This window comes from Gekko japonicus, unplaced genomic scaffold (assembly GCF_001447785.1).
Source record: "Gekko japonicus isolate JY-2015 unplaced genomic scaffold, Gekko_japonicus_V1.1 scaffold6381, whole genome shotgun sequence".
In the NCBI taxonomy this organism is placed as follows: domain Eukaryota; kingdom Metazoa; phylum Chordata; class Lepidosauria; order Squamata; family Gekkonidae; genus Gekko; species Gekko japonicus.
The window spans coordinates 15,088-29,681 of record NW_015170468.1 but is presented as its reverse complement, the minus strand read 5'-3'; the positions used below and the strand labels follow the sequence as shown (position 1 = coordinate 29,681).

General features: G+C 51.7%; 1 protein-coding gene across 1 annotated transcript in view; it reads right to left on the bottom strand.

Annotated features, from left to right (window-relative positions):
- Positions 1-5,223: 5,223 nt before the first annotated feature.
- Positions 5,224-14,594, bottom strand: part of LOC107116424 (carcinoembryonic antigen-related cell adhesion molecule 19-like) — a 20,724-nt gene continuing 11,353 nt past the window's right edge. The window contains exons 6-8 of the mRNA XM_015418318.1: positions 13,317-13,411; positions 10,674-10,715; positions 5,224-6,019 (exon numbers count right to left, since the gene is read on the bottom strand). Of these exons, the coding sequence (XP_015273804.1) occupies positions 5,972-6,019; positions 10,674-10,715; positions 13,317-13,411 (185 nt within the window). The 3' untranslated portion in view covers positions 5,224-5,971. The remainder of the gene's footprint in view (positions 6,020-10,673; positions 10,716-13,316; positions 13,412-14,594) is intronic.

Here is a 14,594-nt window from a genome sequence, read left to right as displayed (position 1 = left end):
GAAAGAGAAGTTTTTTCCCCTCCAGGCAGTTGGCACCCCTGTAATCGTATCCCTTCTCCTGTTCCTGGCTCTGCCTTCAGCCGCATCCGGACCTATTAAAATCTGTGAAGCGTAACCTCTCCCAGCCTGTCTCCAGGCCCAAGAAGAAAAGAATCCTTGCAAACCAATCTCCCACTTTCAAGTTGCCCGTGAGCAAAAATAACCTTTCCTTCCCTCCTTCTGGAAACCGGAAGATCAGAGTGCGAAATCTGTCTACTTGACCCACCTCTCGGCTTTGCCGCAACGAGAAAGAGCTTTGTTGCGGGGAGGAACCTCGAACTCAAGGCCGCCTGGAAGGTTCCCCATCGCCGGGAGGTGTTGATCATTAGCTGAGCCGGTTAATAAATTCCCGGAGCAAAGCTCTGGAGGGCAGCGGAGGTTGCTTAACCCGAGAATGAGGAATGTAGGGAATGCTGGACCTGGAATGCAGATTTATTCATTAAGGAGCATTATGATCTCAGCTCACTGGACTTTGCCATGTTGGCAGAAGATAACAATTTAATTTGGGGTTGGGTTGGGAGGGGGGACTTTCTGCTGCAAAAATCCCACAGGCGAGGAGGCATTTCCCAGCAGGTAAGAGTTAACCCTTCACCTGCTGAATTTTTGCGATGGGCAGCTGCCGATAAAATTGCTAGATTCAGTGGCATACAACCTCTCCAGTTTGGTGGACTCTAATCTGGGAGAACCGGGTTTGATTCCCCACTCTTCCACTTGCACCTGTTGGATGACCTTGGGCAAACCATAGTTCTGGCACAGCTGTTCTCGAAAAAGAGCAATTTCTGTCAAGAGCTCTCTCAGCCCCACCTACCTCACCGGGTGTCTGTTGTGGGGAGGGGAAGGGAAAGGAGTTTGTAAGCCGCTCTGAGACTCTTTCTGGTAGTGAAGGGCGAGGTATAAATCCAATCTCCTCCTCCTCCTCCTCCTCCTCCTCTTCTCTTCCTCCTCCTCTCCTATATTTAAACACAGTCCGGCTTTTGCGCAACCCCCCCTCCTTCAAACTGACACCACCATGGTTCCCTGAACAGTTGGAATGTTCGTGCGCATTCCTCCATCCCATCCTCTCCACCAATCAACAAGAGAGTCGTTCTAGTCCCTCTCTGGAGAGCCTTCTCAAAAACATCTCAGAGCTTCTAACTGCTCGCCTTTGAGCAGGTGCGCCTCGGCGTTTAGTCATGCCGGCCACATGACCACGGAGAAGTCTTCGGACAGCGCTGGCTCTTCGGCTTGGAAACGGAGATGAGCACTGCCCCCTAGAGTCAGATTCGACTGACTTTCGAACAAGGGAAAGGTTTACCTTTATTTCTTATGGGACAAAAGGCCTCAAACTCAGACCAAAATACAATGAACAGGGTGCAACTGGAGACACACACACCCTCAATCCTCCACCAGTCCTTTTGTCTTCTCTACAGCTTGCGGGAAGGAATTGCCTTTCTTTGCACACTAAAAACAAAGATATTTCCAATGAATCATTCTCTGACATTTCGTGAACCTGCGAGAACACTCCTTATCTCTGAATCAGCTGTGCCAAATTCCATTGCAAATGCCGCCGTTTCTAAGGCGGTTGATTACCCATAATAGTAGACCTCATCGACTTCCAAATCATCTTCAGAAACATCTGTCACAGGGATGCAAATGCCAGAGAGGGCAGCCCGGTTTAGCCTATCTGCGGGCATCGAAACTGAAGAGGCGGCTGGTGGCGCTCGAAAAGCTGAAAATATTTATTGGGGCAGAAACACCTATGAACTACAAATGCTTCTTCGGCAGCTGCATGAAGTGTATCCTCAGTGAGCAGACATAGATATGCCATAGTAGACTCCTTTTTTTTTTTTTGTTTCTGGAAAGATGCAGTCAAGACACACTCCACATTAGACTGGCTGAGCTGCCAAACCAAAAGACGGGGGAAACATACCAGATCAGGAAGGATGATCCAGTTTAACCATAAAAGGAGAGAAGAACTTTACAGAAGGGGGTAAAATGGGTCTAGCGGTCAGATAGAGCAGAGGTTCCCAAAATGGTGCCCGTGGTGGATAGCATGGGCACCCACTAATACCTTTCCTGGTGCCAGTTTCGTGTAGTGGTTAGGAGCACAGACTCTAAACTGGGAGAACTGTGTTCGATTCCCCACTCCTCCACATGCAGCTGCTGGTGTGACCTTGGGTCAGCCACAAGCTCTCTCAGAGCTGTTCTCTCACAAGCAGAGAACTCTCTCAGCCCCGCCGACCTCACAGGGTGTCTATTGTAGGGAGGGGAAAAGGAAAGGAGATTGTGAGCCGCTCTGAGACTCCTCCGGGTAGTGAAGGGCGGGGTATAAATCCAATCTCTTCGTCTTCTTCTTCTTCTGCCTGTCAAGTGTTTTGAAAAAGTGGGAGGGACTCGGTGTGGCGCTTGCCCAGCAGAGATTCTGATTGGCCGCCCGTATTAATAGGCTTCCAGTTAAATAAAGCTTCTGTCTGAAATGTTGAAGAATGGCTGTTACAATTATATACAAAACCTCGCTCCCCGACATTTTGTGGTTGGCTCCGCCTCCTGGGGCAGCCATTTTGTAATTGTCCCCACTGCCCTCCTGTGTCAGAATTCCAAAGGTGCCCCCAGGACCCCAATATGGACTTAAGCAGGCTGAAGTGTTCTTTTTCTCCCACCTCAGCCTGGGAATTGTAGTTCTGCCATGCTCAAAGGCACCGTTAAACTACAGCTCCCAAGATCCCTTGGGGGCAGCTGTGCCGGTTACCCCAATTCAAAACTCCACGACAGTTGAAGAGCTGAAAAGGCAGGCAGGCCAACTGCAGTTAGGACCAGAGCCAGCCGGGGGCGCTGGTATCTACTTGCAATTTCTTGCTTTCGAACTGCTAGGTTGGCAGGAGCTGGAACTAGAGACGGGAGCTCACTCCGTCTTGCAGCACCTGGGTCTTGAACTGCTGAACGACTGACCTTCCACAGCCTGCAGTTCAGTGTCTTAACCACTTGAGCCACCGCAGCTCAAAGGCACCATTAAACTACAGCTCCCAAGATTCCTTGGGGGCAGCTGTGCCGGTTACCCCAATTCAAAACAACACGACAGTTGCAGAGTTGAAAAGGCAGGCAGGCCGGCTGCAGTTAGAGCTATGGTGACACCCAGTCAGGGAGAGCCAGCCGGGGGCGCGGCTGCTGTGCAGATCCTGGCAAAGAGCCTGAAGCAAGATTTCGGGGAAGAGAGAAGGTCTGAAAGGTAGCATCGGTTGATGCTGCAAGCTGATCCGGTCTCTGGCTGTGGAAACTGCCCTCAAGCCTCAGCCGACTTAAAGCAACCTTGGCCCCGGTCACACGGAGAATTTGCCGCGCGAAAGGCACAAATGCTGGGCGGATTTTCGGGGCGCGATCACGCCGCGACATCTGGCAAGCGTAGCGCACCCATGGCCAACCTGTGACGTGCCGCCGCTATTCTGTCCGACCGACCTCTTTGCAGTGCGCGCCGAAGGACAAAACCCCGGTGCGCCGCCGTCGCGTCTCATCGCATAAAGGCGGATCAGAATGCGATGCCACAAATAGCCACATGTTTTCTGGTACATGTGGCCAGGGGCCTTGTAGGGCTTTCAAGACAAGGAGGAGGAGGAGGAGGAGATTGGATTTGAGGAGGAGGAGGAGGAGGAGGAGGAGGAGGAGGAGGAGATTGGATTTATACCCCGCCCTTCACTACCCAAGAGAGTCTCAGAGCGGCTTACAATCTCCTTTCCCTCCCCCTCCCCTCAACAGACACCCGGGGGGTAGGTGGGGCTGAGAGAGCTCTCTTGAGGACTGCTCTTGAGAGAACAGCTCCGAAAATAACTTGTGACTGACCCAAGGTCATCCAGCAGCTGCAAGTGGAGGAGTGGGGGGCGGAGGTGGTTGGCTGTTTCCTGCCTCTGTGCCACAGGACGGGAGTTCCTTGCAGATCTCCCGTCCGAGGACTGACCCCCGATAAGCTTCCGGGAGCTGCTGCTGCTGAGATCAGGTTAAGCCTGGGCCATCTGGGGAGCGTTCTGGCCCGTAGCTACAGTGAAGGGGAGCTATTGGGGGCTATGCCCTCTTCCTTAAAGGGCAAGCCCCCTTCCTTGAAGACCCCCTTTCTTAAAGCCCCCCCCTGCTTCTTCCCAAAAGCATTTAAACGGATCCTTTAAATCAGGGGTCATTTCGTAGATAAAGAGGTGCAGGAGCTCATTAGCATAACTCATTAGCATAGGCCACACCCCCTGACATCACCGGAAGTGTGTCAGAAGGCAACACCCACCGCTCAGGCTCCACTGGACTGTTTTGGATTGCTAGCTATTGGGGGGGGGGATGTGCAGATCTGTCCTCGCAGAGGAGGGAGAGCTTGTACCTGAATAAAACTTGGTCTTAAAGGTGCCACTGGACTGTTTTGGGCCGGGGGAGCTCTGCAGCTTACCTGGCTGCTTCTTGCTCTGACTGAGGGCTGCTGGGAGCAGGGGGCGGGGCTTGTTGCATGTGCCCGCCCCCTGGGCTCTTTACTGCCGGAGCTCCGCTCCTGTGCGCTCCCGCAGGAAATGACCCCTGCTTTAAATGCTTTTGAGAAGAAGCGGGGTGGGGGTGGCGGCACGTGCCCCTCTCCGTCCCCTCCTGCAAGCTTTAAAGGCCCCCCCAGCTGATTGGCAGGCCACGTGGTCCCCACTGATCAGCCGAATGGCCCTTTAAATCTTGCAGGGAGGGGATGGAGAGGAGTGTGCACTGCCACCCCTTCGTTATGGCAAATAATGGCAGCCCCACCAGAAATATTTTTTTGCCCCACATGCCACAAAATCCCAGCTATGCTTCGTTATGGCAAGCTGCTCCGGGTCGGGAAACTCCTGGAGATTTGGAGGGTAGAGCCTGGGGAGGGTGGAGTTTGGGGTGGGACAGGACCTTAGTGGGGTAGAATGCCATAGCATCCACCCTCCAGAGCAGCCATTTTCTCCAGGGGAACCGATCTCTGTCGTCTGGACATCAGTTTTGGTTTGAGTTCCCCCATTTTCCCTTCTTTGCCAGTTTGTAACAGCAGAAGAGCTCCAGGCAGTGCCTGGAGGCTGGCAACCCTGCATCCAGGTCAGGGCCCTCTGGTCTCTACTGCTTCCAGAATCCTGGCACTTTCCCAAGGAATCCTGGGAACTGTAGTTTTCTGCCCATTGCGTGCAAACGTTAACGCAGGAAAGGAGGCAGAAGACAAAAAAAGGGGGATGCCTCTCTGTAGATATATATTTCACACTTGCGTTATATACATTGATTCCATGGGAAAGCTGGTTTTTAAAGTTCGTCCTCAACCCCTCCTCCCACAAAAATCAGCCACGACAGGTGCTTCTGCCAAACCCACTCGCCCGCCGCCGGCTCCCAAAAGATGATACTACGGCTGCTACAGAGGCAGAAGAACTGTAGTGAAAAGTGGTGCTCGAGGCAGCAGAATTCACACTCGGGGCAGAGGCCGAGTTGCTGTCGCTTCTCTGAGTAGTCCTCTAGGAAAACAAACGGCTGGAGAGGGGTGTCGGCCCCAGACTCGCTCACAAGGAACAAGAACCGTTATCTTGTCTGGTGTGGGTGATCCGGGACCCAGAACAATCATCTACCGCCATATTTCAAGAGATCGGACTCTCTCTCCCCCTTCCCCACCGCATCCCCAGATTAGAAAGCCCCACCCCACCCTTCCCGGGGCAGAGGAGACAGCTGCCCCAAACCGAAAGAAGTCCCTTTCAGTTTTTCCATTCCATTAGCAGACGAGGCTGGGCAGGGCGACCTTTGGTCTTGTCATATTCCTCAGTGTATTCACTGTCTTAAGGGGTGAAAGATGAGCCTGGGAGACTCTCAGCAGGGGGGGGAGTCAAGGGCGGGGGAAGGAGATGGATCAGAATTCGCAGCCCAAGATTCTGGAATGGGTCATTCCCCGGGGGGGGGGGGAACGAGTGAGGAAAGGGGCGTCTTCCAAGCCCCGGCGTCACCTCTTCATCTCGGAGTAAATCGACTCTGCCCTGCGCAGTAGGTCCTTTAGTATAAAAAGAGATAAGGAAAAGTCCTGTGATTAGCAAGCAGTCATGGGTGAAGGACATTTCAGGGGGAAGGGAGAAATCGGCTGCCCACAATGAACTTCCGTCCCCAGCCCGTTGGTGAAGGCCCAGTGAAGAACCCCCTTAAGAGTCTCTGCCATTTGATGCATGAAATTGGGAGAGAGAAACAGTGCAGGGCCTTTTGAGTAGTGGCCCCCTGCGTCAGGAATCTGACGCGTAGAGAGCCCCGGTCTGTGCACTTTGGAAATTAGACTAGAGAAGCCATTTATTCTTTGCCATCTTCATGCAAGGCGGGCTTCCCTCATTCGAAAACACACATATAATCGAACAGAACGACCAAATTCTCCAGCACAGAAAACGATTCTCGGTCTGGAGCAGATTTTAAAGGGATCGATCAGCGAGCCTCTAAAGGACAACTTGGGGATCCAGGGAAGTCCAACCTTATTTCCTTCTTTGACCGAGTGACGAGCTTACTGGATCGAGGGAATGCTCTTGATGTTGTTTATCCGGATTTCAGTAAAGCTTTTGGCAGGGTTCCCCATGATGTTCTGATGAGTAAAGTAAAGGACTGTAGACTGGATTCTAGGATAGTTAGGTGGATAGGGAACTGGCTGGAGAACCGCACTCAGGGAGTCGTTGTCAGTGGCATTTCATCTGAATGGAGGGAGGTGTCCAGTGGGGTGCCACAGGGCGGGGTTCTGGGCCCGGTACTTTTCAATATTTTTATAAATGATCTGGACAAGGGTGCGGCTACTCATTAAATCTGCAGACGACACCAAATTGGGAGGGGCAGTGAACACACCAGAAGATAGAGAGAGAATTTGGCGAGACCTGACCACACTGGTAAAGTGGGTGGATGTGAACAAGATGCAATTTAACAAGGATAAGTGTCGAATTCTTCATCTGGGTAACAAAAACGAGGGACACACATACTGGATGGGGGATACGCTTCTGGGTAGCAGTGTGTGTGAACAAGATCTTGCGGGACGGGTGGACAGTAAGTTAAATATGAGCAGCCGGCGTGATGCAGCGACAAAAAAGGCTAATGCGATCTCGCGTTCTATCAACAGAGGCATAACATCCAAATCGCAAGATTTCACAGTCCCACCGTACACTACCTCGGTCAGGCCGCCCCGGAGTATTGTGTGAAGTTCTGGAGGCCTCAGTTCAAAAGGGATGTGGACAGAATGGAGCGGGTGCAGAGGAGAGCGACGAGTGTGATCGGGGGCCTGAAGACCAAGAAGCCCTGTGAGGAAAGGCTGAGGGACTCGGGAATGTTCAGTCTGGAGAAGAGCAGGTTGAGGGGGGACAGGGTGGGTCTCTTGAAGTATTTGAAGGGCCGTCATTTAGAGGAGGGCAGGGAGGTGTTCCCGTTGACAGCAGGGGACAGGACTCTCAATAAGGGGTTTAAATTGCAGGCAGGACAGTACCGGATGGATATGCGGAAAAACTTTTTTATAGGAAGAGTCATGCCACAGTGGAACCGGCTGCCTGGGGAGGGGGTGAGCTCCCCCTCCCTGGCAGTCTTGAAGCAGCGGCTGGACAAACACTCGTCAGGGATGCTCTAAGCCAGTGATGGCGAACCTTTTAGAGACCGAGTGTCCAAACTGCGACCCAAAACCAACTTATTTATCGCAAAGTGCCAACACGGCAATTTAACCTGAATACTGAGGTTTTACTTTAGAAAAAACGACTCATACGTTAACTTAAGATGATCCAAACAAAGTAAGGAAAGCAATCCCAAATGCTTTCATTTCTTAAAATGATTTGGCAGAGAATTCGACACTTTAATGATGGTCTGGGCCTGGCTGGGGCGATGGCACGCGTGTCCGCAGAGAGGGCTCTGAGTGCCGCCTCTGGCACCCGTGCCATAGGTTCGCCACCACTGCTCTAGGCTGATCCTGCATTGAGCAGGGGGGTTGGACTAGATGGCCCCTCTGGCCCCTTCCAACTCTGGGATTCTATGTTTCTAGGAATAAAAACACAATAGCAGTATCAGGGCTCTTTTTGTAGCAGGTACCAGTGTTCCCTCTAAGCTGAGTTCGTGTGAGCTAGCTCACAGTTTTTTAGCCTCCGGCTCACACATTTTTGTCTTAGCTCAGGAAGGATGGCTCCAGAGCAAACTAATTTATGCAGCAGCCAAACTGGTCGCTCACAACTTTAATGCCAGCAGCTCACAAAGTAGAATTTTTGCTCACAAGACTCGACAGCTTAGAGGGAACATTGGCAGGTACTCATTTGCATATTAAGCGACACACCCCTAATGTAGCCAATCCTCCAAGAGCTTACAGTAGCTCCTATAAGAAGAGCTCTGTAAACTCTTGGAGGATTGGCTACATTAGGGGTGTGTGGCCTAATATGCAAAGGAGTTCCTGCTACAAAAAGAGCCTGGCGGTATTACTAGGATTGCGGGCTCTGGGTTGGGAAACACCTGGAGATTTGGGGGGTGGAGCCTGAGGAGGGCGGGGTTTGGGGAGAGGAGGGACTTCAACAGGCCATAATGCCGCGGAGTCCGCCTTCCAAAGCGGCCATTTTCTCCGGGGGAACTGATCTCTGTCGCCTGGAGATCAGTCGTCATTCCGGGTGCTCTGCGGCCACCACCGGGAGGCCGGTGACCTTACACGGAAGCCGCTCAGAACTCTCCAGGGCATTATGAACATCGCAGCTCGCCTCCGTCTGGACGTGCAGGTGGGCCCGGGTGACGGAGCCCATTCAAACGGGAACAGACGGTTCTGGCCACTCCCGAGTACTAATCCGGTTAGGGATTCACAGGCAGTAGCCATCGCCTTTAATTGTGCGCGGAGTTGAATCGGCAGCCAGTCTCTCTTTTGAGGCCGGTCAGGCGGTGCATTCCCTCTTAACTTTGCAGGCAGGTTAAGATTTATCGAGCCAGTGTTGGGGAGTAGCTAAGAGCAGCAGCCAGGAAATGGCGTGTTCGAATCTTGCGCAACCGTGACAAGCCTGGGTGGCCTTTCATGGAAGAACACGGGACGGGCTCACCCAGTCTGTTCCCAGTAGCGGCTGGCTTCTGGGAAGGCACCCTATCGCAGGTGCTCAGAATCCTGCAATCACAGCTAGGCTGCTGCTGACCATGGAAGCTCCTCCGTTTGGCTGGCCGTGGCCAACCAACATCGATATGCATTTATTTAGTATGGTTTTTATCCCTCCCTTGCTTCAAAGAGCTTGGGGAAGGAACCGCCCTTCTCCTTTCCTCAATTTTTATCCTCACAACAGCCCTGCAAGGTAGGTACAGCCAAGAGACTGGTCCGAGTTCAATCAGTGAACATTTGCAGCATTTGAATCTGGGGCTGCCGGAACCTAATCTAGTAGTCTAACTGCTAACCCCGGGCATTCAGCAAATCAGGTAGTTCTCTCATAACCTCATATGAGAAATTAGGGCAATTATTTACCTGTGTTTATTTAGAGTCCAATTTTCTCACTGAGGCTAAAAGTAGGATTACACCGTGTAAATCAATGCAATCAATAGAGTCTGCCGAGGTTCAGTGTTAATTCAGTGATAAGTATTTGCTTTCGTATATGTATTTTAATTGAAGATAGTATATATGTTCTCATAGCCGTGCTGTCCATGTACTTTTTACTCTGCTGGTCTATGGCCGTAACAAATGAATAATTGATTGAATGCGGTCAATAGGATGGGAAAGCTAATAAGCAATGCAATAAGACTAGAGTTCCAGGAATGTGAATCAATCAATCAGTAGGATGGGACCGCTAATAAGCAATGCAATAGGACTAGAGTTCCGTGAATGTGAAATAAACACAGATCTACCTTGCAAGATTGCTGTGAGGTAGGCAACGATCACGTCTGTGTTTTCAGTACTCTAAAAATCCATATCAAATTAATTCTATGTATATTTAAATAGCAAACTCAGCGGCTGTACTGAGTTTTATTTAGGCACTTAATGAGTGTTACTGTTAGAGTATTACTCTTAAACGCACGCGATAGATTACAAAGCGACTTTGTTTCGGGTTGTTATTTTTCCCTGTTTAAATTTTTGACATTTAAATTATTTCATGCAGATTAATGGGATGACAGGTACGTACAATTCCATGGACATTTGCAAGCTGCATTGCACCTTTAAAGGAAGAGACATGTGAATCAACCAGACTCAAACAGGCAATGCCAGCCGTGCCAATGACCCTCCCTGCCCTGGCAGAGACGCAGACTTTATGTTAGCAGGAGGAAGCTTTGGGGTCAGGAGTAAACAGTAAGAACCGATTCTAATGATTTCCTGTTCAGAAGCAGTCTAGAGCAGGGGTGTCGAACTGGTTTGTTACGAGGGCCAGATAAATGTCACTTTGTCGGGCCAGGCCATGCGTGCCATAAAATGTAATGCCAAATTCTGGAGAAATAAACTTTATAAAGGACACGGGCGAATCCAATTAACGATATTATTTTTTACTCAAAATCTCCCTGATGCTCACCCTCCCATTTCCATGGACAGTTACGCACTAGCACTGGGACAATATACAGTACAATATAATGTACAGCCTTTGTCATCTGGCAATAAAGGTAATGACCAGTTGCTTGCGGGCCGGATTAGAGCCCTAGATGGGCTGCCTCTGGCCCGTGGGCCGCACATTTGACACCCCTGCTCTAGAGTATGAACTTACCATATAGTTTGAGTCTAGGTTGGGGCAGGTTTCGGCAAGAGGCTATAAAAACAGAGAAAGAGAGAGAGATTAATATTGTAAGTCAAGAAATAGGGCAGAGAGATACACGGTAGGCAAAAATGAGCTTCGACCCATCTTTCTCCGAAGCGTCCTTACATGGGATAAAATAACTGGTGATGACCTACAGACAGGGTCACCGAGAGCTACCACGGGGCCCTGGATAAAGATTCCACCTGGGCCCCTCCACATGACCCTGATGCAAACCGGGTGTCTAATTTTGTAATTTTGTCCGTGCAAATATACATTTGTGTACCCCTATAGGACAAAGCGGACTGTTAAGTTCACGGAAAAGTCGTATCACAAGAAATGGTTAGTAAGTTTAGTCAGTAAATGTTTAGTTAAGTGAATCAGTTAGAAACCTGTTTCGGTTTACCCTTGTACCGTTACCTACCACAAAAGGTGGAGCAAACTGATTATGTAGTGGTACTAGATGAAAAGTACTATGATCACCGGCAGAGGTCATTTCGGGGGGGATCGCGGGGGATCGCAGTCCCCCCGGGTGAGGTATGGGGGGCGGGGCACATGACGAAGCCCTGCCCCCTGCTTCCGGCCACCCCGCTTCCGGCCCTCCGGAGGAGGCAGGAGAAGAGGGAGGGTAAGTTGCTTCCTCCCTGCCTATCCCCACCCCTGCCTGCCTGGGGCCAGGTAGGGCCTTCGCGGGGCTTCCTTGCATTCCCGCCAGCCTTGCAGGTTGGCCGGGGGGCGGGGCACATGATGAAACCCCGCCCCCTGCTTCCGGCCGCCCCGCTTCCGGCCCTCATTCAGCCAGGAGGAGGCCGGGACCGTTGGGGGCGGGGTGTGTGGCCTTATGACACACTTCCGGTGATGTCAGGGGGTGTGGCATATGCTAATGAGTTATGCTAATGAGTTCCCCTAGCTCTTTTTCTACGAAACGACCCCTGATCACCGGAACGGACTTTGCTGATATATTTCCTAAACATTATGTCCTTTGTTGCCAAAACATGAAGCAAAGCAACATTTGCAAAGGGATATTACATGTCCCACCCGCACGACGACGACAACTCACTGCCGGAACAGTGTTCAGAACGCTATTTAATCTAATTAAATCTAACTCCTGTTCCACGTGTGTAACCACTAAAACAGATTAACTTTCTATTACCATGCATGTAAGGGGGGGGGTATCCTTTTACTAGTCTGATAGATTATGGGGAAATATTAACACACACACACCTGCTTCCATTCATAATATTAACAACAGTTTGCTACTATACTACCATTAAGTGTAGTCTAAGTAGCCATCCAGGTGATAGGGAGACCAGCCTTCGGGGAATCCCCCAGAATTACAGCTCATCTCCAGACTACATAGATTGCTTCCTCTGGAGAAAATGGATGCTTTGGAGGGTGGAATCTATGGCAGTATACCCCATTCAGGTCCCTGTCCTCCCCAGGCTCCATCCCCAAATCTCCAGGAGTTTCCTAATCTAGACCTGGCAACCCTACCCCCCATCTCCTCCCCCCCCCGGTGGCCAAGGTGGACCTGACAATTCTAAACAGGGATAAGAAAGAGTCAGGAGTCATTTCCTGCAGGAGCGCACAGGAGCGGAGCTCCGGCAGTAAGGAGCCCAGGGGCGGGCACATGCAACAAGCCCCACCCCCTGCTCCCAGCAGCTCCGGGCCACAAGGGGCAAGAAGCAGCCAGATAAGCTGCAGAGCCCCCCCCCGGCCCAAAACAGTCCAGTGGCACCTTTAAGACCACGTTTTATTCAGGTACAAGCTCTCCCTCCTCTGCAAGGACAGATCTGCATGTTCCTCCCCCCCCCCAATAGCTAACAATCCAAAACAGTCCAGTGGAGCTCGAGCGGTGGGTGTTGCCTTCTGACACACTTCCGGTGATGTCAGGGTGTGTGGCATATGCAAATAAATTATGCTAATGAGCTCTGCTAATGAGCTCCTGCACCTCTTTTTCTACGAAATGACCCCTGATTAAGATCAAGACTAACAAATTGTGGGGGGGGGGGACTTAGAAGGGGGGATAGAGAAATGAAGGCATAACATGAAAGAAAGAGTGCAAAACGAAGGCAGGAGAAAAGTGTGGAAAAGAGGGAGAGAAATTAAGACTAAAAGAAAGGTTGTCGTTCTCGAAAATACACTAACAGGGAAGATCTGGCTGAGCAGACAAAGCTATGGAGCTGGGCGGAAGGAAAGGAAGAGGGAAACGGACTGCTGGAAACAACAACCTTGTTAGGCGAGTGCAGCCCGGCTATGACTGTAGCAGCCCTGAGCGATGCTGGTTGGCCTGGCCTTGCTCCGGGGCAGGCTTGGTTGATGGTTATTAAGCAGGTTACGCAAGTCTTTGTCACCTTACAGTAATCCTGGCAGAAAGGCAGAGCCAGCAGAAAGCAGAGCTGCTGCTGCTGTTTACTTTGGTCCGCCTTCCTTACGCCCCTAGTGGTTGCAGTGTGGAGGTGCATTACAAATAAAATAAATCAAGATGCATTTCTAAGCACAGCAGGAAGCTGGCTTCAGGGGCACTCTAGTTGCCTTGGGCCATGGAATTCTGTCCCCTCCCCTCCCCTCCCCGTCCCTCCCTCCCTCTCAGCTACAGACAGTGCACAAACTTACAGGGAGGGGTCCTGGAACAGGGGGCGGAGGCTTCCCTGCCACCTGCCGCGATTCCACTGGCGAATCCATCACCTCGTATATGGGCTCTGTGTCGTCTGCAAAACGGAGGGTACAAGTGTTAAAATTTTCTCCCATTGCCTTTACTGGTTATTTTCGGATCCCGTCCTTCCTCCAGGGAGACCGGAAGGGCTGCCTTCACAACCCTGTGCGGTAGGCTAGGCCAAGAGAAATCAGTCGACTCTAGACCTCTCAGAGAGTTTCCCTGGGGATTCGGTTGGAACCTGGCCTGGAGTAAAACCAGTTCTTTGTCCAATGCACAACACACCTGTCCTGATATTTGGGATCACTGGAGGTGTGCAACTTACGATTTACCAATGGCGGCCCAGAGGGGACCTGAAAGCCCGGTTGGGGCTTGTTTTGCACATAGAAGGCGGCCATACTTGACTGGTGAGCCGCATTCCATTCGACCAATCACAACTGGTGCCAACTCTCCGGAACACTGGTATGCTTCTGAAAGCACTAGGCTTCCCAAGTCCCCCCAGGGGGCCAGAAAACCCCCGCCCCAGAGGCCCGTTCCCCGCTGCCGCCAGATCGGCCCCCGTGGGGAACTCCTCCTCGACGTGCACGTCACCCGGAAGTGACGCGACCATGCCGGGCACACTGGAGGCCGGGCCACGGCCATCCAAGGGAAAACTCTATGGTTTTCCCTTGGATAGCCATGGCCCCTCCCCCAGCGTGCCTGGCGTCGTCACGGCACTTCTGGGCGATGTGCATGTGGCGCGCATGCGCACAACTGACGCCGGCTGGGAGCCCCCCGCTCCCGACGAAAATCAACTTGGCAACCCTAGAAAGCACAGACTTCCCAGAATCCTTTGCTCCTTTACTCCAAGAATCTTTTGCTCTTGGGGGCATGGCCACTCGTAGCTCGTTACTAGACTGGATCTTCTGATGCCAGGGGATTGACTTTTGCAAGCAAGGTCAGCCCTGGCTAGTATTTGGATGGGAGACCACCAAGGAATACCAGGGTCGCTAGGCAGAGGCAGGCGATGGCGAACCACCTCTGAACGCCTCTTGCCTTGGAAACCCCACGGGGTCGGCTGTGATTTAACGACACCGTCCACCACCGCAAAGGGTCAGGGAATTTTCCTTCAGGCCCGTTGGCATCCGTATTGGCTAACTTCTTATTCACTGTAATATTTACGCCTTTCCAGGGGTCGATTCGGGGGGATCGCGGGGGATCGCCGTTCCCCCGGGTGAGGTGGGGGGGCGGGGCACACA